Here is a 21518-nt window from a genome sequence, read left to right as displayed (position 1 = left end):
CAAAGTGGCACACAAATTGCATGTTTTGGCTATTAAGAGTGCCGAAAAGTACAGAGGACTCATAGATATAAGTCAGCTATATTTATGATATGAGTGCTCATCGTAGCTCCCCCTGTCCTTTAGGCTTATCATAGACAGTCTGCTCTGGATTCATATATACAGGGCGGTCTATCAGTAACCTTAGAGAGGAGACAAAGGAAGCAGAAAAAGGCTAGGGAGAGTTCAGATTCAGTTGACAGATCTGCTATAGCAGCACATTGAGTTATGAAGTGTTATGCATTTAAAGCCAATATACGAATGCAAAACCATTGACTGTAGGCATTACATCTGTGGTCGCTGATAGCAGTAGAAGTGTAAGGGGGCGGAGTCTGACCGCGGAGCTGAATGGAAGCCTGAAAGAAGAGCTCTGTCTACTGTAGCCACAAATTCCCTCATTTCCAGCATTTCCTCAGCAAAATGGGCAAGCCAAGCAGAGAAAGAAACCCTGACGCCCCGAGTATTCCGAAAACCTTAAAAAGCCAAGGGGATTTATAGAAATTCCTCCGCAAGACAACATCTCAGTGACCGTACCGCTCTCTTAAAATGGCACCAAACACATACCAGGATGCCGACACAGCAAACAACTCAGATCTAGACAGCGCAAATGAAGGTGAGCATGCTGACACCACATTGCCGCCTTCTATTAAAACCTTCTTTCAGAAAGCGCTGAAGCTAGAAGCAGACCTGTGGTTAAGGTAGGAGATGACGCAGTTGCTATATATCAGGACATAGCCCCATCTATATTGGCGAAACGCCGTATCTTAAAGCCTCTACTGGAAATACTGAGGCAAAAGGACATAAGATACATCTGGCTATACCCATTTGGGTTAGCAGTAACGCATCGTGGGAAACAATTTACCATCCACACCCCTGACGATTTACCTATGCTATGGGCACACCTGGATACGACACCTGGACACCGACACTGCCATTACCAGACTTTCCCGAGCGTCCAGAGGTGGACCCTGACCAACATGTGCACCGCCATAAGTCACCAAACATCAAGAAATTCTCGGCTAAGTCCGGACTTCCACCACAGGACTAAGAGGGACATGTTTGCCATCCCTAGACAGCTAACCCTCCCCATTTGTCTCCTTCTAACCTACATCCCAAGGCACCAGGTTTCAGTAAGTTAGATATCTCCTGCCTTATCCATGTGCCACACTGAACGGCTACTACTACCACTATTTACTAACCATACACAGCCAGTTATCTCCAGTCTTATCTTCTCTATTATTCACACAAAATACAATTTTTGTGTCTTCATAAATCATGGATGTGACTGATGTGCTGGAGGTCCAGTCTTTGCTAGTTACACCCCTGCACTTTGGCCTAATTCAAAAGGATTGCAATGGGATTATAACTTTGGGCTTGATGGTCAGACTGCCCTGCTGTTAACACTAATAACAAGATCTCAATGACTATACAGTCCTATGAAAAAGTTTGGGCACCCCTGTTAATCTTAATCATTTTTAGTTCTAAATATTTTGGTATTTGCAGCAGCCATTTCAGTTTGATATATCTAATAACTGATGGACACAGTAATATTTCAGGATTGAAATGAGGTTTATTGTACTAACAGAAAATGTGCAATATGCATTAAACCAAAATTTGACCTATGCAAAAGTATGGGCACCTCAACAGAAAAGTGACATTACTATTTAGTAGATCCTCCTTTTGCAAAGATAACAGCCTCTAGTCGCTTCTTGTAGCTTTTAATCAGTTCCTGGATCCTGGATGAAGGGATTTTGGACCATTCCTCTTTACAAAACAATACAAGTTCAGTTAAGTTTGATGGTTGCCGAGCATGGACAGCCCACTCTCAAATGATCTGAAAACAAAGATTGTTCAACATAGTTGTTCAGGGGAAGGATACAAAAAGTTGTCTCAGAGATTTAACCTGTCAGTTTCCACTGTGAGGAACATAGTAAGGAAATGGAAGACCACAGGGACAGTTCTTGTTAAGCCCAGAAGTGGCAGGCCAAGAAAAATATCAGAAAGGCAGAGAAGAAGAATGGTGAGAACAGTCAAGAACAATCCACAGACCACCTCCAAAGAGCTGCAGCATCATCTTGCTGCAGATGGTGTCACTGTGCATCGGTCAACAATACAGCGCACTTTGCACAAGGAGAAGCTGTATGGGAGAGTGATGAGAAAGAAGCCGGTTCTGCAAGCACGCCACAAACAGAGTCGCCTGAGCTACACAAAAGCACATTTGGACAAGCCAGCTTCATTTTGGAAGAAGGTCCTGTGGACTGATGAAACAAGGATTGAGTTGTTTGGTCATACAAAAAAGTGTCATGCATGGCGTCCAAAAAAAACAGCATTCCAAGAAAAACACTTGCTATCCACTGTAATATTTGGTGGAGGTTCCATCATGCTTTGGGGCTGTGTGGCCAATGCCGGCACCGGGAATCTTGTTAAAGTTGAGGGTCACATGGATTCCACTCAGTATCAGCAGATTCTTGAGAATAATGTTCAAGAATCAGTGACAAAGTTGAAGTTACGCCGGGGATGGATATTTCAGCAAGACCATGATCCAAAACACCGCTCCAAATCAACTCAAGCATTTATGCAGAGGAACAATTACAATGTTCTGGAATGGCCATCCCAGTCCCCAGACCTGAATATCATTGAATATCTGTGGGATGATTTGATGCTCGGCGACCATCAAACTTAACTGAACTTGAATTGTTTTGTAAAGAGGAATGGTCCAAAATACCTTCATCCAGGATCCAGGAACTGATTAAAAGCTACAGGAAGCGACTAGAGGCTGTTATCTTTGCAAAAGGAAGATCTACTAAATATTAATGTCACTTTTCTGTTGAGGTGCCCATACTTTTGCACCGGTCAAATTTTGGATTAATGCATATTGCACATTTTCTGTTAGTACAATAAACCTCATTTCAATCCTGAAATATTACTGTGTCCATCAGTTATTAGATATATCAAACTGAAATGGCTGCTGCAAACACCAAAATATTTAGAACTAAAAATGATGAAGATTAATAGGGGTGCCCAAACTTTTTCATAGGACTGTATGATTTCATAGATGGTTTACCAGCAGAGGCAGGTTAAGGGTATCACAGGCTGTTCAGAAAGCGTACTTCCCCACCACCACCACCACCACGAACACACATCAAAGATCATTATGAAGAATAATGTCCCATAGCAGCCCTCCAAGCAATGTAATATTTCATAGTGGCCCCTCCACATAGTATAATGTCCCATAGTGGTTCCTTCCTACAGTATGATGTCCAACAGCGGCCATCCAAAGATTATAATGTGTTCTAGCAGCCTTATACATACCATAATGTCCCACAGCAGCCTCCGTTAATAAAATGAAAAAAACAACACATACATAGGGGATAACTGAACCAAATCATGTTATGGGGATATTGTCACTCTTTAGGGAGAGACCACCATGTAGGTGTGTGGAGTCTTATAAAGCCATTTTCGCTCCACTGTGAGGGATTACGGGAAGAATATGCAAATATGTTTCCCAGGTTGTAAGTAGAAAACACTGCCTCTGTATGTTGCCCTCTATAGGAAGCTCCCTTGAACATCATGCCCGACTTTCCAACAAGCCTTATCGAAACGGCGCCGTCCACAGTTGGGATGATACTGACTTGGCAAAATCCTGCATCCTTGCAATTAAAGGCTTGTTGAAAGGTCGGGCATGATGTTCAAGGGAGCTTCCCATAGAGAGCAAAATACAGAGGCAGCGTTTCCCTACTTACATCCTGAGAAACATATTTGCATATTCTTCTCAGATCATGTTATTAATTTTCCAAAAATTTCAAGTTTACCACCCACAAACTACTATTATGCTCTGAGATAACTTCAGACGACAGAATCGGAGACCCAGAGGAGGTGAGTAAACATAACAAACACTTCCCCTGGACAGCTGTATCCCTAAAGACTGGTGTACTTTGTCAGGAGAAATATGACTGTTTTTGCATTACCTTTAATGTGAGATTTTGCACTCAGATTAGCTGGGTATAATTGCATAGTAAATAATGACTGAGTCAATGGGTCCTGGAAGATAGGCAAAACAATACAGAGTGGCTTTTACAGCCCTTGTGTGTATTAGGCATGCTATGGTTAGAGGGTGGCCTCCTCAAGGACTTACAGTGTTACTGCTGGATGTGTGCGAGGCAGCTGCCACTTTCACACTCTTGGGAACCATTGGAGTCCCTTGCCATAGTGAATTGGAGAACTGCAAGTCATGTTTAGTTGGGGGAAAAAAAGCAGGCCAGGGTTAACATTGTCTTAAAATGTCTAGCTGGTATACTGTGCTTTGAAAATATTGGAGTGTGGTGCATTTATCTTTCTGACATTATTAAAGCACAAACTAAATTCGCACGTTATATAAATGATCATAAATGGTATATGTTAGATGGATGCCCACGAGGAAATTCTAGCTCAGAACAAAGTTGTAGTGGTGGAATATATTGGAATTATGAGCATTGGCAGATTAGACTACATACCCTGGGCAGTTCCCCACATTTGACCCTTCTTCCCCACCAACATCCTGCAATGTTACATCCTGCAATCCTACATATATAACCAAAATTTCTTCTCTGTGCTAGCATTGACAGTTGTGTGTTACACTCTTCTTATCAAAGAGCTGAGATATCAGACTCAGTACAGACATATTCTTTTGATAAGTGGAATGCAAATCCTCAGATTAGATGCCCTTAAAAAAAGACATCAGCACAGACCCCTGCCTAGCAGTGATGTAACTAAAATCTTCTGGGCCCTGGTGCAAACTTTGCCTTTGTCCACAGTGGCCCCAGCACAGTATAATATGCTCCACACTGGCCCCACACAATATAGTATGGTCCCCAGTGGCTCCCACACAGTATAATATGCTCCACAGTGGCCCCACACACAGTATAATATGCTTCATAGCGGACCTGACGCATTATAATTTGTTCCACAGTAGCCCACACAATATAATATGCTCCACAGTGGTCCCACACAGTATAATTATGCTCCACTGTGGGCCCCACACAGCAGCATATGCTCCACAATGACTCCCAACAAGTATAATTTGTTTCACAGAAAGTCCCACACAGTATAATATGATCCACAGTGTCTCCCCCACAGTATAATTATGCTCCACAGTGGCCCCCACACAGTATAATATACTTCACAGTGGCCCACACACAGTATAATAGGCTCCACAATGACGCCCACGCAGTATAATTTGTTTCACAGTAGTTCCACACAGTATAATATGAGCCACAGTGGTTCACCCACGATATAATATGCTCCACAGTGGACCCACACAGTATAGTATGTTCCACAGTGCACCCACACAGTATAATTATGCTCCACTGTGGCCCCCACACAGCATAATATGCTCCACAATGACTTCCACGCAGTATAATTTGTTTCACAGTAGTTCCACACAGTATAATATGAGCCACAGTGGTTCACCCACGATATAATATGCTCCACAGTGCACCCACACAGTATAATTATGCTCCACTGTGGCCCCCACACAGCATAATATGCTCCACAATGACTCCCACGCAGTATAATTTGTTTCACAGTAGTTCCACACAGTATAATATGATCCACAGTGGCGCACACACAGTATAATATGATCCACAGTGGCACCCACACAGTATAATATGCTCCACAGTGGCCCCCACACAGTATGATTTGTTTTACAGTAGCCCCACACAGCATAATATTATCCACAGTGCCCTCCATACAGTATAATATGCTCCACTGTGGCCCTACACAGTATAATATGATCCACAGTGGTCCCCAAAGTATAATTATACTCCACAGTGGCCCACACACAGTATAATATGCTCCACGGTGGCCCCACATAGTATAATATGCTCCACAGTGGCCCTCACGCAATGCAATTTGTTTCACAGTAGCCCTACACAGCATAATATGATCCACAGTGGTCCCCACACACATATGCTCTACAGTGGCCCCACACAGTATAATATACTCCCAAGAGACCCTCTAGAGCCACTTCAGTTAAACCTTACAAAATTCGACAAATATTCAGGAGGTTCAGTCCTCCGCTTTGCTGCTATTATTATATTCTGGGGTCTCCTTAGACCGCAGAGTATATTACGTACAGGCCCAGGAAACGTGATATAAAAATAACAAATACTTATACTCATCTTACCTCATCTCTCCTGGGCATCCTCACTCCGTTTGGTTTTCTTCAGCAATTCTCTTCTGTATGCGACTGTGGTCACTGCTGGGGCATGTGATTGGGCCACAGCGGTGACGTGGGGTACGATGATGTCATTACGCCAGTGCGCCACACGTTACCTCAGGGGCCCAATCACAGGCCCCAGCAGTGATGTCTGGGGTCCATGGCCTCAGTCAAAGTCTGGGCCTGGTTGCAGTCGCACCTTCTGCGACCGCAATCATTACGTCCCTGCTGACCAGACTTGCTAAACTAATTCAAACTGAAAACCTGGCCCTATACACTTACACAGCAGTGTACACTCTTCTCTATGGAGCACACCCCTGTACTGATATGGTCAGGTGCTCTTTTCAAGTCCTTCTACAGTAGCAGGGTCTGTATCCATAGTCATGTACAGATCATTCACACTTTTGTGTCAGGGATCATTACACGTGTATCTTTGGGTACCAGTGGCTTTTCTGGAGCCTGAGTCCATGTAAGAACAAGGCTAACACAAACTGGGTAAGGAAACCAGACTGGGTTATATAAACAAAAAGGGTTTCCCCCTAATTAACTAAAACTTAGCTTTTAATACATAATTTAAAATCTCAACAAATTCCCATTAAAAGAAATGAACAGATCCCTACACATAGATCCTAGGGACTTGTAATGATGTCAGGTTAACCCCCTGGTAAATCATCCACTATCCACTATCTTTTCTCATGCATGCTGTGGGTTCAATATCAATTGCTACCCCACCAGTCTTTAGATGTGGATTGGCTTAAAAGCATACAATGGGAGGTTAACAAAGATAAATGCCCATACTAGGCTAGATAAGAGCCCTTATTAGATTAGACCAGAGTAATGAGACCTCCGAGGGTTAACAGCACTGGGCTATAGCATATTACGGGTCAGTCTGCTATAGTTGCATAGAGGCTTCAGCTAAAATACTAGGCTGAACTAATAATCTCTACCCATTAAGGTACGGGGTCTCCCACTAGCGGTCTAGTCTACTGTCAAAAAGATCCTCAACGCGTTTCGCCGGTTTAGTCTCATCAGGAGGACAATATTTCTAGTTATAGGCGATTGTGTAGTGAAAACTACAATTCCTGGAGCCCATAAGGTAGCCTGTATAAGGAAGAGGGCTGGCTCCACTAGTTGCCAGTTTTCGTTGTAATCCAACTAAAATTCGTGGCTCAGGGAGAAGGATCGTCTGTGGAAACTACAGCTGACTTGGAAATGGTGTGAGTGTTGCCTTGTGTGTGAGTCTAGTTTTCCCCTCCACACTTCTACTCTGCCCTGTCCTTCAGTTCTGGTTGCCTGTCACTGTCTTGGTGTTTGTGAGGAAGTTTGGGTTCCAGTTTGTTTTGCCCCCAGTCCTGTGTTAACCCTTTCCTCACTCTTCCACTATCCCTCTCCTCATTCTCTTGTTGTGTATTGTGTTGTGCTGCGTGTCCGTTGTCCAGCACATCCCATCCTGTTTGTTTTGTCTGCAGCTGCACCTTGGTTTCTGCAGGGGTGACCACCTTAGAATCCCCAGTCCCTAGCTCTCTTGTAGCTCTCACCCTACCTGTCGGCTGGGCCTTCGTGTCAGAAAGCCAGGAGTTGTCGGGGCCAAGGCTAGCTTGGGAACAGCTGACCATCACCCGCAGGTAGGGCCTAGCCAGCTGCCGTAGCGTCAGGGAAAGTTTTCCACCCCTGTTCCTTTCGCAGTGCATTCTGCAGTCCGGATTCTGTGTCTGGTAATAGACACAAACGTAACAGTATCTTAGCTGCAGCCTCTATGCGAATATAGCAGACTGACCCGTAATATGCTATAGCCCAGTGCTGTTAACCCTCGGAGGTCTCATTACTCTGGTCTAATCTAATAAGGGCACTTATCTAGCCTAGTATGGGCATTTATCTTTGTTAACCACCCAGTGTATGCTTTTAAGCCAATCCACATCTAAAGACTGGTGGGGTAGCAATTGATATTGAACCCACAGCATGCATGAGAAAAGATAGTGGATGATTTACCAGGGGGTTAACCTGACATCATTACAAGTCTCTAGGATCTATGTGTAGGGATCTGTTCATTTCTTTTAATGGGAATTTGTTGAGATTTTAAATTATGTATTAAAAGCTAAGTTCCATGTAAGAACACCCAAATCACATACATAATAATCTATCACTGGTTACGAGATGCCTCCCCCACCTTTTTGTGGCATGTCATAATGGAGGATTTGGATTTATCTATAAGAAAGAATAAAGCTTTGCCCCTCCGACATAATTCTAGTTTTGTGATGTAATTCTGTCTATGTGGGCCTGCATACATGCTGCATTCCTAGTGTGGTCTTGTGTAATCAGGGTTAAGATAAGTTTTCTAAGTTCAAAACTTTTTCTTTTTTCTCAGCAGATAAGCGTTGTCCCTGAAGTGTCTTTAGCTTATTCCCCCACCATTAGTACAAGACTATGGGGACACAGAACACTTTAAATAAGGCAATTTAGTATGGAGGATTGGCAGAATCCCTTCCCTTTTGTTACAGCCAGCCACACATTACCTGCATTTACCAGCTATAAATATGTTAGCATTTGCTTTAAACCTCAGGTATTCTTGTATGTCCATTATTATCATTGTGTACATCTATATGTGTCTGGTGTTAACAGCTTTTTAGTGACTATTCACAGCAACAGTAGGTATAAAATATAGGTAGGTATATGTTGTAGCCTCATCATATCCAACCCCACATACATGTGTTAATAGTTCATGGGCATAGCGTTTGTATAGAGAAACTGTATAGAAATGGAAAGCACAATTCACAGCAAGCTTATACCTGGTGGGAATTGATTTCTAGTAAATCACACAGCACATGAGATAACCAGAAAGCAATGAACATTTGTGGATCATTGTAACTTAAATATTTTAGATTAGATTTACCAATTTTAATTGAAGTTGGATATCAATGTGAAGCATATTATTACACATTTAGAGCAGCTCATTATTCTGCATTGTATTATAACATAGAGTTACTGTTGTTCATGTAACAGGTGTACATCGCATATGCCTGGTGAAATTACATCTATATTCTTTCACACAATGCTGATCTAGATAGATCAGGGAACTAATAGTATGTGTGGATGAATACCTTTTAGTGTACTAGTTTCTACATTAACATCTGTTCACATTTATGTTAAGCAGATTACAGCTTCTGCTATATACAGTATCTTATTCTACAATTGGGATGTATTTGAAACTGGAGCTGACATAGCAGTCAGGGTTCTGGCAAGAAGCCATGATGATAGTGTAGTGTGACTGGAGGCTTAGATCATTTTCTTATTGAGTCAAACCAATGTTGATACAACATCCAGCACCCCCACATATCAGCGGGGTGCTCAGTTTTGGACCCCGTCTATGTGATTAGTTACTAATATCCAAACCCTAAAGGAGAGAATTTTGGATCTAATACAAAATTATATGCAACCTCTGATATAAACTATGACTCTTGTGTTTAACAATACTTGCAACCTTGTGGTCTGTTGATCTCTTCTACAGGGGAAATATATTTCTTTGTGGTTACTGAATGTTCTAGAATAGTGACCTGCCATATTATAAGTAGATTTATGAAACTGACTGTAAGAGAAACTGTTTTTGTTGCTCATTGCAACCAATCCCAATGGGGCTTTTATCAGTTCTAAGGCACTTGAAAAAAAAAAATGCCATAATTGGCAACAAAGACTGTTTTTCTTTTAGATTAGACAATTTTATAAATCTAGTGTACCTCTTCCTCTAGACACCTCTATCTTCTGTCTAGGCATTACCATACTGGTAGGCAGTTCTTATTCTAGGTAAAGTTCTTGCAAATGCTTCCAAATTTAGAAAAACATTTTGCTTTAGTATTTTCACATTTAATTAGAGAATTTTTCAACATTTTTAACATTGCCTGCAGAATGGGGAACACCAGGTTGTATGATATCTAATGGACACCAATAAAATGCTGCATTTTATGATGGTACATTGTGTTTTATGTGACACATTTTCATTTGGATCAAGGCAGATTTATTTCATGATCCTCATATCCAGGTGAGTGTTATCTTCCTTGTCAGTGTGAGACTGGGATGCATAGGGCCCCCCCAGTAAAATCCATTCTGGGGGTCCACCTTACAGCTAGATTCAAATATTACCTGACACTCATTCGCAAATTCCAAAAATGTAATCAACATAAATATATTTTCTAGTAGTAGCCTGCTGCCTAGCCCTTGCCTGCTGCCTGGTTCTTATCTTGAACAGCTTGTTGCTCCCAAGCCTGAAAACTCAATTGACTAGTAATCCAGCTGAATTTGTATTTGTTTTTATCACATCCTTCGGATAAAAGTCCAACTTGTAAGGCAGACTTTACTGAAGGTTTTGGCAGATCCTTCCAAAATGTACATACGGTAATTGACCAACAGAAGTCTAAGGTCTATGATCAAATCTATTTGATATCATATAGTCTACACAAGGTAACCCATGCAGAAATAACAGTGATATCTACTAGATCCATGTATTGGATGTGCTCTGCATATTTGTAAAAAAAAACAAAAAAAACATACATAACCTTGGCATTTTGTTCAGAAAGCAGTATGTTTATACAATGAACTGGTTGAACTGGACATCGAAGATAGATTTCACTCTAGCTGGCTTATCCAGCGATGATAGAGTTCAGCCATTCCTTTTTGTCGTATTCTTGCTGTTATACCTCATGTCACTGTGTGGGAATCTCACCATTGCTACAACCATATGGATGGAAAGTAAACTTCATACGCCGATGTATTTCTTTTTGGGTAACTTGTCATTTCTGGACATCTGCTATTCATCAGTGACTGTACCCAAGTTGCTCACCAGTCTTATCGGTGGGAGTTCGGAGATCTCATACAGAGGGTGTATGGCTCAACTCTATTTTTATGTCTCCTGTTGTAGTACAGAGTGTTTGCTTCTCTCAGTAATGGGATTTGACAGATATGTGGCTATTTGCAATCCAATGCACTATACAACAATTATGAACAAACAGAAGTGTGTGTATTTAGCCACGGCTCTCTGGCTTACTGGCTTCCTAACCTCAGTTATACATACTATTTTCACAGCCCAGTTACCCTACTGCAAGTCACATCAGATTTCTCACTTCTTCTGTGACATCCCACCAATGCTCAAACTTGCATGTTCTGATACTTTCCTAAACAAACTACTCATCCTAACTGCTGGAGGATTCTTAGGTCTCAGCTCCTTTTTTCTTACCTTGGTATCTTATATCCAAATAATCTCAGCCATCTTAAAAATTCGCACTAAGGTAGGCAGAAGCAGAGCGTTTTCTACATGTGCTTCTCACCTAGTTGTTGTCCTCATCTTTTTTGGAAGTATAAGCTTCATGTACATGAGGCCAACATCAATGTCTTCACTGGAGCAAGACCAAATTGTATCCCTTCTCTACGCTGTGGTCACCCCTGCCCTGAATCCAGTAATCTATAGCCTGAGGAATAAAGAAGTGAAAAGTGCCATGAAAAGGACAATAAATAAATCATTTTTTTCCAAAATGTATGTATCAAATATGTAGCATTTCAGTTTATTGAGAAGAATCCACTATTCTGCTAATGTAGTCGTGTGAGTATATTTTGCAGTTTTATCTCCATCTTCCAGGAGTTCTCAAATATCTAATTTTGGTGGCTTATTCTTAGGGTAGGTTATCACAATATTGATTTGTGGTTCAAGTGAAGAAGGGAACCAAGTGGAAGAAATGAAACTATCTTTACTTTGTTGCCATAAACAAAATACAAGCAGATGTGATGTATTTTGACTAAATGGCCTGGTTCAAACAAGAATGTCTGAAAAAGACTATCTAGCTGAATCTGACTGTATTTTGTTTATGGCTAAAAAGTGAAGTTTGTGTTGCATGGATAAGTGAGTTCTGTTCCACTTCTGCTACGTGGATGTCTGGACCTATAACCCATGATACAAACACCACCGCCCTATAGATAACTGACAGATAACCTCCGCAAATAGTATACTGAGCCAGAAGGAGACAGCTCTGTGCACTATGCACTGGTTATACAATACTATTGCAAATCACTTTAAGGCTGAGTTCACACCGGGTATTTTGGTCAGGATTTTGAGGCTGTATCTGCCTCAAAATCCTGACCAAAAAGATGGCTCCCATTGAAATAAATGGGAGCCAGTCAGTTCTTTTTTCCGAAAGGACATGCTTATTTTTCAGGCGGAGTCGCCTCTCGAGTCCGCCTGAAGACACTCCCTCCTCCCAACTAAGCCCATTCATTTGGACCTAATCTGGAGCGGAGTGCGCGACTGGATGCCGTTGCACTGCACCAGCATCCAGTCGCAGTTACCCGTATTTTGGACAGGAACCTGAGGAGGCCTCCACCTCAGGTTCCAGACCAAGAAACCCCGTGTGAACCTGGCCTAATGGGATTTGAACTGAAATAGCACAGCATGGTCACTACACAGTGTATGGAGCCATCTGCGGCTTGGTGTGGGTCCCAGGAGTCAGAAGATCCCCACCAATGTGATATTGATAACCTATCTTAAGGATAAGCCATCAATATTGAGCATTGGAGAACCCCTTTTAGAAGCAGTTCTATAAGGGGGCGTTCACACTAGCGTCGGTGTCCGACAGCTAGTGTCCGATGCTAATGTCCGCGCAAGATTTTGCGCGAACATTAGCATCAGACACTAGCTGTGTCCGTTATATTTTGCATTATTTAAAATGGGACATCATGCAGTGTCCTTTACTGTCCATGTCTGTCCTTAAGTGTCTGTTTACAAAGATGTCTGATTTTTCAAACGGACAGCTAAATCCTACATGTAAGATTTTGCTGTCCACTTGAAAAATCGAACATCTTTGCAAACGGACACTTAAGGACAAACACGGACAGTAAAGGACACTTCATGATGTCCCATTTAAAATAATGCAAAATGTAACGGACACAGCTAGTGTCCGATGCTAATGTCCGCTCAAGATTTTGCGCAGACATTAGCATCGGACACTAGCTGTCGGATACCGATGCTAGTGTGAACCCTGCCTAAAAGGTTTCTGCTTATATGTTAAATCACATTGTAATATCAGCTATAAACAAAAATTGCACATGATTTGCCCAATTCAAATTAAAGCATAAATGCTGTTTCAGGTTTGTTTGTTTTTTTAATAGACTTTATTAACAGACTCCTGAACACTGCTAAGGAGTCTATTCCATACACAGTGAGGCAGATTTACTAATATTGTCTAAATCTTAAACAGCACAAATTTAATCTTAAACTGTGCCAGATTTATCAAAATACCTAATACTGCTCCATGTCCTGACACGGTGATGACTGACACCTCAGCCGGGTAAACGCCTCCTTTTATTTGTTGATTTTCCCGCCGCTTGGCATAGCTGTCCAATCAGCTGTTTAGAGTTGCTGCTGGGCAGAATCCACATCTGACTGAAATCTTCCCGCCAAAACTCATTTGACCAATCAGCTGTCAGAAGGACCTAGAACCTGCTGATGGATTACCACAGCATGACCTGTGATTGTCCTTCAATCACCTAAAGAGAATAAGGTAAGTAATCAAAGTAACCAGAACCATTTTATTAACCACTTCAGTACCGGGCCAATTTGTGGTCCAGGACCAGACACATTTTAGGTTTATTATGTATGTGCGGTTTTGAGGTCTGTAAAATTTTTCTCGTATGTCTTAGTCAACTAATTTTTGCGTCTTTTTTCGGGGACACATAGGGCTTTATTTTTATGTTATTTTTATTTTCAAATGTGTTTTAATTTTTTTTATATCCAGGAAAATATAAACAAAATAGGAGGGAAATTGTGTCTGGTTTTCAATTTATAATTTTTTTTAAATTTAATAACACAAAGTGTCACTGAAAAACTTTATAAAATAGTTTTTCCTCTCCGTTACGGTAATTTTTATTTTGTATGGTGTCGTCGGGGGCGGGGCTATAACCTTTAATAACGGCGTTTTATTAGCGTATTGTTTATTTATTTTTTATTATTATTTTATTTACATTTTTTTAAAACTTTTTTATTATATTTTTATTTTATTTTTTTTCCAGATTGTGTCCCCATAAGGTGATAAGAGACCTTTGGGGACATCTGGTCACTTTTTTTTTTGTACTTGAGGCTGATTTCTCCTATAACTGGGGCTGGTACATTTAACCTCAGTTACAGGAGAAATACAGACTCCTGCACACTGTATACACAGTATACAGAGCTGATCTGAGTCCTGTAGGACCCAGCAGCTCTGGCAGGACACTGCTCCCGGCCGATCACGTGTCCGCCGGGTCAGAGGGCAGCTGATTTATGGCTGCGTCCATAGCTGTGTATACAGTGCTCATTGAGCGCTGTATACACAGCAATCGAGAAGGCAGGGGAGGTAATAAATCTGCCCTGTCTTCTCTCTAGGAGCTCCGGCTGAAGTTACAGCCGGCTCCTATTGAAAGCAGCTACACAATCTCCGTGCAGCTGCTGTGTTTTGGTGGACGTACAGGTACGTCCTGGCAGAACTAGGCAACCACTTCCCAGACGTATATAGTCTATGGGCGGTCCGGAAGTGGTTAATGAGAGAAAAGACCAATTAAGATATAAAATAAAACACAATTTGGAGCGGTTATGCTATCCCCATGGGCCCCCATATTTAATACTCCTGAGGGCACTTTCATTAGTTTCATACTAATTTTCCTGCTGACGGGGGAGGTTAGTGCAAATGTTGGCACATTTTCTGGTGCCCCGGGTTGCAACTTCTGCCACTCACACTTTCCATGCAAGTTGACAAAAATGTCTAAAATGTATTTACAACACTTTAGAAATTTGGCACAAGGCATGTGACGCTGGGTTCACACCAGCGTTCGGGTCTCCGTTATCAGGTTTCCGTCTTCTGTCTATGCAGAAGATGGAAACCTGTCATGCCGAGTCCGGCTGTGAGCGCCGGTGAGCGTTTTATGCGCTCCGCGGCGAAACCAGTTTTTTTAAACCGCACACAGAGTACTGCATGTCCGACTCTGTGTCCAGTGTAAAAAAAACGGTTTCGCCGCGGACAGCATAAAACTCTCACCGGCGCTCACGGTTGGACACTTTTCAAACCCATTCAAATGTATGGGTATGAAAGAGTCCTGCAGGTTTCCGTCTCCTGCCCTGTATTGTGCATGAAACGGAAACCTGCATAACGGAGTCCCGGGCGCAGGTGTGAATGAGCCCTTAGTCAGTTTTTGGTGCAGATTATACCAGAAATCGGATGCATTTTTCATTGTAAATTTACCCCAGTGTGCATAGTGGGTACTATACATACAGCCTGCGGCTAATATTACTAGTATAGTAATAGTAAAAAATAAAAATAATAATAATACTAAAAAAAAACTTGAAACAATAGCTAAACCTTAAATACATGACCTGAGCTGACGTACATGAGGGTGGACAGAGTTTACTTAAAAGGATTCTATACTTAAATTTTCCCGAAAGATCACTAAAAATATAACAGTTGTTAAAAATACTGCTTTGTTCAGCTATTGTTCTTCCATATGGTTATTGTGGCAGGAATAGCTACACCATATGTGTACAGGAGGATTTTGGTGCTTGTACTGGCCGTGTTTGTTCACCAGCGCTGAACACTTAAGGTAGACTTTCTAAAAGAGAAATAAAAGACCACCAGGGGGCGCTATAACAAAACTATCCAGCAATATCAAGGCACTGGAGCATTCTATTCTTATTTCAATTGAAAATGGTTTTGTTGGATACACAGAGTAGATTAACCAAATGCCGACCACCCATTGACTATATACGTTGAGTATGTAGCTGCAGAAGCCGGGAGCCAGCTGGATATTCCAGAGAGAAGACAGGAACAATTTATTACAGTTCTTAGCTTCCTTATCATTGTATAGTCAGCGCTCAATGACCACTTTATATACAACTATGGAAGCCACCATGATGCGGACTCCTTCCAGCATTGTGGTCATATGATGTACCTGGGACCGAAAACTGCAAGAGTTGCTAGGTGCTAGAGGATCCAGATCAGCTCTGTAGTATATAAATTAAAATATATAATTCCAATGCTAAAACCACATCACAAGTTCTAGTTCCCATATGTCACCTACATAAAAACTACCGAAACAGAGAGAGAAACTATTTTAATTTAGTTATTTTTATTTAGTAGCACTTTCTGCTATTTAAAAAAAAGATGTAAAAAATTACACATTTCCCTTCCTTTTTTGTTGACATGTTCTCTTGGATGTTAAAAAAAAAATTATAAAAATAATAAATCCTTATTTATCACTGAAAATAATCGTTATTTGGATAATTTAAATGAAAAAAAAAAAAGTTATAGCCCTTAAAAATGCAAAAATATGTCTTGCCCTGTACTAGGGAAAATGGCCTGGTCCTATCGTAAGGTTAGCTCATCAATATCAGATCAGTGGGGTGTGACACCCCACACCCCCAATGACTAGCTGTTCTCAGAAGCTGATACATATTAGAGAATGGAGCAGGAAGCAAGCTGCTCAGGTCTTGTTCCCTGCCCCTACATCTGCTGTTATATTCTGAACAGGACCAGCATTTGGTTGAGACTGGACACTTTACCAGCAAAGAGGTATGGTTTCACACAGTGTGAAAATGGTGCAGACAGTCTATACATTTTCCTAGATTCATGTTTGCCACACAGTTGTAAATATTACACTATACAGTAAGTAAACAAGTCACTTAAACAGGACCTTTCAGGTCCTCAGGCACATGTGGTGTAATACACCACTAAAAAGCCGACAGTGTGCTGAATTCAGCACACTGTCAGCTTTCTAGCAGTATATTAACCACTTCTGGACCACCCATTGGGTATATACATCTGGAAGGTGGTTGCCTTGTTCTGCAAGAACGTACCGTTACGTCCAAGAAGAACTCAACAATGAAATCATGAAGCTGCTGAAACAGGGAACTGGCTGTAACTTCAGCTCAATGAGCGCTGTATACACATCTATGGGCACCGCCATGATGTGGCTGCCCTCTGACCCGGCAGTCACGTAATCTGCCGGTGTCAGCGTCTTACAAGAGCTGCTGGGTCCTAAAGGTCCCAGATCAACTCTATAAGCTGTATAGTAGCGTGCAGGAGGCTGGATTCCTCCTGCACTGAGGCTAAATGTACCAGCCCCAGTTGCAGGGGAAATCAGCCTCCCTAACAAAAAAAAAGTGATTAGATGCCCTCAAAGATTTATTATGACCATATGGGGAGACAATGTAAAATGAAAAAAAAAAAAGTTTTTAAAAAATGTAAATAAAATCATTTTACAAAATAAATAAAATAATACGTCATTAAAACGCCATTATTAATGGTTATTACTGTAACAGAGAGGAAAAACTATTTTGTAAAGTTTTTCAGTAGCACTTTGTGTTATTAAATAAAAAAAAAACAGAAAAGTGAAAACCAGACACGTATTCCCTCTTCTTTTGTTAATATTTTTCCGGATATAAAAATAAAAAATCAAACGCATGCAAAAATAAAAACAACATAAAAATAAAGCCCTATGTGTCACCGAAAAAAGACGTAGTAATTAGTTCAATAACACATATGATAAAAAATGTTACAGCCCTCAAAACCACACATATAAAAAAAACATTAAAATGTGTCTGGTCCTAGACCAGATTGTGGGGATAACGTCTATCCTTAGGGAGAGACCACCTTCTCAGGTGTGTGGAGACTTAGAGCCATAGTTTCTCCACTGCAAAGGAACATGAGAAGAATATGCAAATCTGTCTCCCAAGATGTAAACAGGGAGACAGTGCCTCTGTTATGCTGCCCTCTATAGCAAGCAACCCTGAACAACATGCCTGACTTCCCAGAAGCCTTTGCTGCATGATGCGAGGTTATAACCAAATCAGTTTCTCAGCTACGGACGGCACCGTTTCTGTCTCTTTGGACGTCATCAGCGCAGCCTAGAGAGAACTGATTTGGTTTAAGTGAGAAGCTGAAAGACCAGATTGTGGGATAACGTCTATCCTTAGGGAGAGACCACCTTCTCAGGTGTGTGGAGACTTATAGCCATAGTTGCTCCACTGCAAAGGAACATGGGAAGAATATGCAAATCTGTCTCCCAAGATGTAAACAGGGAGAGAGTGCCTCTGTTATGCTGCCCTCTATAGCAAGCAACTCTGAACAACCTGCCCGACTTCCCAGAAGCCTTTGCTGCATGATAAGCTATAAGTCTCCACACACCTGAGAGATTTGCATATTCTTCCCATGTTCCTTTGCAGTGGAGCAACTATGGCTATAAGTCTCCACACACCTGAGAAGGTGGTCTCTCCCTAAGGATAGACGTTATCCCCACAATCTGGTCTTTCAGCCTCTCACTTAAACCAAATCAGTTCTCTCTAGGCTGCGCTGATGACGTCCAAAGAGACAGAAACTGTGCCGTCCCTAGCTGAGAAACTGATTTGGTTATAACCTCGCATCATGCAGCAAAGGCTTCTGGGAAGTCGGGCATGTTGTTCAGGGTTGCTTGCTATAGAGGGCAGCATAACAGAGGCACTGTCTCCCTGTTTACATCTTGGGAGACAGATTTGCATATTCTTCCCATGGTCCTAGACCACAAATTGTCCTGGTACTGAAATGGTTAAACCACATGTGCGCTGGGACATGAAAGGTCCTCTATAAAGCATAACTAAACTTTTATTTTTTAGCATTTTTTATCATAACTTAATAGTTCAGATGAACTTTGTAATTATTATTGTTTATTTATATTGTACCATTAATTCCATGGTGCTTTACATTTGAAATAAACTTTATATAAGAAAAGTGCCTGTGTATTCACGTATTTAACTCTCTCTGCCATTGATCAAGTCTGTACAATAGAACTTTATGGAGAGGAGAAAGGGGAAGAAATGGGGAGCTTCTCACAGCAGTAAGACAACAGCAATCTAGAGATATATAGGAATAATACTTAAAGTCACAAAAGCATATTGCAAAGTTTGTTCACTTACTCTTCACTATTAATTTTTTGAAAAATAAATACAAGAACTTTAATGGATGAAAAAACAAAGCATAGCATTACAATTTTGGGCACTGGTCACATCAGGTTCCACTGCGATGTCTCTTGTTTTAATAGGAAAATGCTAATTTTTTTTTACATCAAATATGATTGAGAGTGCCAAAACTCGGTATGGAGTTTCCAAACAAATTCTCTGATTCAAATGTGAATAAAAGCTTAAAAGAGATGTCTGATATTGACAATCTCTCTTGTTACAAAGGTCTGATTTCAAAGAGTATTGATGCTGAAGCCAACTTATTTTCATGCAGATTTTTTGCTATTGATGGGCTTTAGATGTAACTTGAAGCTCCTCTGGGTTCCAGTGCAAAATCTGTTCTTTGCCCCTGCCTACGTTAGAAAAGTCGTATATTTTAAGTGTCAAAGGGACCTTTGGGACCCCCTTAGAGTCCAGTTCCCAGTAGCGACTGCTACTACTACATCCCCTGTAGCTACGCCTCTGAACTTTAGTATATGTTAATCAAGTTCCTGAAATTTTACAGAGATGTGTGTAATTAAATGTCAGTCAGATCTGTACAAATAGCCAAATAGCATTATATTTATAAACTCAAAACAATGGTGGAAAACATGTGTAATCCCATTAGACCAGTATAATTTATTCTCCAAAGTAAAATCATAACCATCTGGGATTTTATCAAAGTTCTGTGGAGCTATGGATAATGTGAATACTAGTTAACGGCTAATTAACCAGATCAATTATCATGCATTACTATTTGCAAACACACATGTTTTTGGAATATTTTATTACATCCAGCTACAAGTAGCAATAATTTGCAATAATACCGTAGTCACTGTATAACAAATAAATATTTAAGCTATACAAACAAAGATTTACACCCGTTTTTACGGCAGTGACATGGACCGTAGCAAACTGGTATCGGGAGATGACTCATTCACTTCTCACTGTGTTCTGTGAACAGGTCATTGTGAAGGAGGAAGATCAGCTATGTCCATCACTTATTGTCAAAGGTGGCTCATCCAGCTTTATAATAAAAGCAAAAAATAAGGAAAAACTCCTGACTTGGAAGTGACAAAAAAGTGCTTAAAACCGCTGCGCGTTTCAGGATTGATATATCCCTTAATCATAGCCATCATGACATGCTCCCATAGCATGTCATGATGGCTATGATTAAGGGATATATCAATCCCGAAACGTGTCAGCGGTTTTAAGCACTTTTTTGTCATTTCCTACTTTTTCACTTTCCTGTACTATCCTTGTTAATTTTAAAAAGATGAATTAAAAGCTATATTTTATTGAAGTCCGGAGAGAGAACAGTCTCCTATTTAACTGATCTGCTTTATAGTAAATGGGTTATCTTTCATTGTAATCTTGCCTCTGATTATATTTAAATTGACAGCTGAAAAGAGACTTTCACTGAACTGAAAGTGTCAGCCTATTACGAGACTCAGTCTCCTTTGTCAAAAACTGCAATATTTTAGGATATTATAATATTAACAATGTGATGGAAATTAAGTTTAAGGAAAAATACCACCGAAAATGTGATTTTAGCAACAGGTCATTTTCTAGCAAGGTATCTCCTTCTCAAATTCCTTCAAAAATCATGAAAAGTTGGCAGAATTTTTTGTAGGGTAAAACGACAGGCATCATAACAGATACCATAAAACCCCATTTTGGTCAATGGGGACCACTGGGATCCATAGGTGACCAATGTTACAAAAATCTGTCCCTGAAGTGTTTTCTGTTCATATAACAGAACATAAATTGGAAATTCTAATGGAATTGTAAACAAGGCCAAAGCTACCCAATACTTTGTGTTCCATAAGGCATGCGGTAGCAAGGGTATTGGCTGGTTGTTTTCTGCCTTTGATCCATAGAAATGACATGCCCTTTTCATTAAACCTAATATTTATTAAAGGGGTTGTCCAGAAATGGATAAATGTCTGTGCAGTCCAGGGGAGGTGTAACAAAAATAAAAAAGAAGCATAATCACCTTTCCTGGGGAGTACATTGTGACATCAGCAGTTCCTCTCAGTGACCTCTGAAGCCACTGGTCTCAGTGGTCACACAGAGCATAGGACTTCCAGTATTGAGGACATAGCATGAGACCATACAGAGATGGCCATGGACAACGAGCATAGTGAGAGGTGAGTGACCTTTTCATTTTATGGAACACCTTACCCACCCTCCACAGGGGTTTGCCCAATTTCTGGACAACCCCTTCAAATATGTTATACGGGAGATGGAAATAATACTTGTTGACCAAATGAACTTTCAAATAATTTAATCCATTTTTATGCTGGAAAATCAAGA

General features: G+C 40.9%; 1 protein-coding gene across 1 annotated transcript; it reads left to right on the top strand.

The window, feature by feature from the left end:
- The first annotated feature begins 10815 nt into the window (after positions 1-10815).
- LOC142202960 (olfactory receptor 5V1-like) lies at positions 10816-11772 on the top strand. Its single transcript, XM_075273396.1, has one exon. The coding sequence runs from the start codon at positions 10816-10818 to the stop codon at positions 11770-11772; it is 957 nt and encodes a 318-aa protein (XP_075129497.1).
- The last annotated feature ends 9746 nt before the right edge of the window (positions 11773-21518 follow it).

This window comes from Leptodactylus fuscus, chromosome 1, assembly GCF_031893055.1.
Source record: "Leptodactylus fuscus isolate aLepFus1 chromosome 1, aLepFus1.hap2, whole genome shotgun sequence".
Lineage (NCBI taxonomy): Eukaryota > Metazoa > Chordata > Amphibia > Anura > Leptodactylidae > Leptodactylus > Leptodactylus fuscus.
This window is presented reverse-complemented; position numbering and strand designations above follow the sequence as displayed.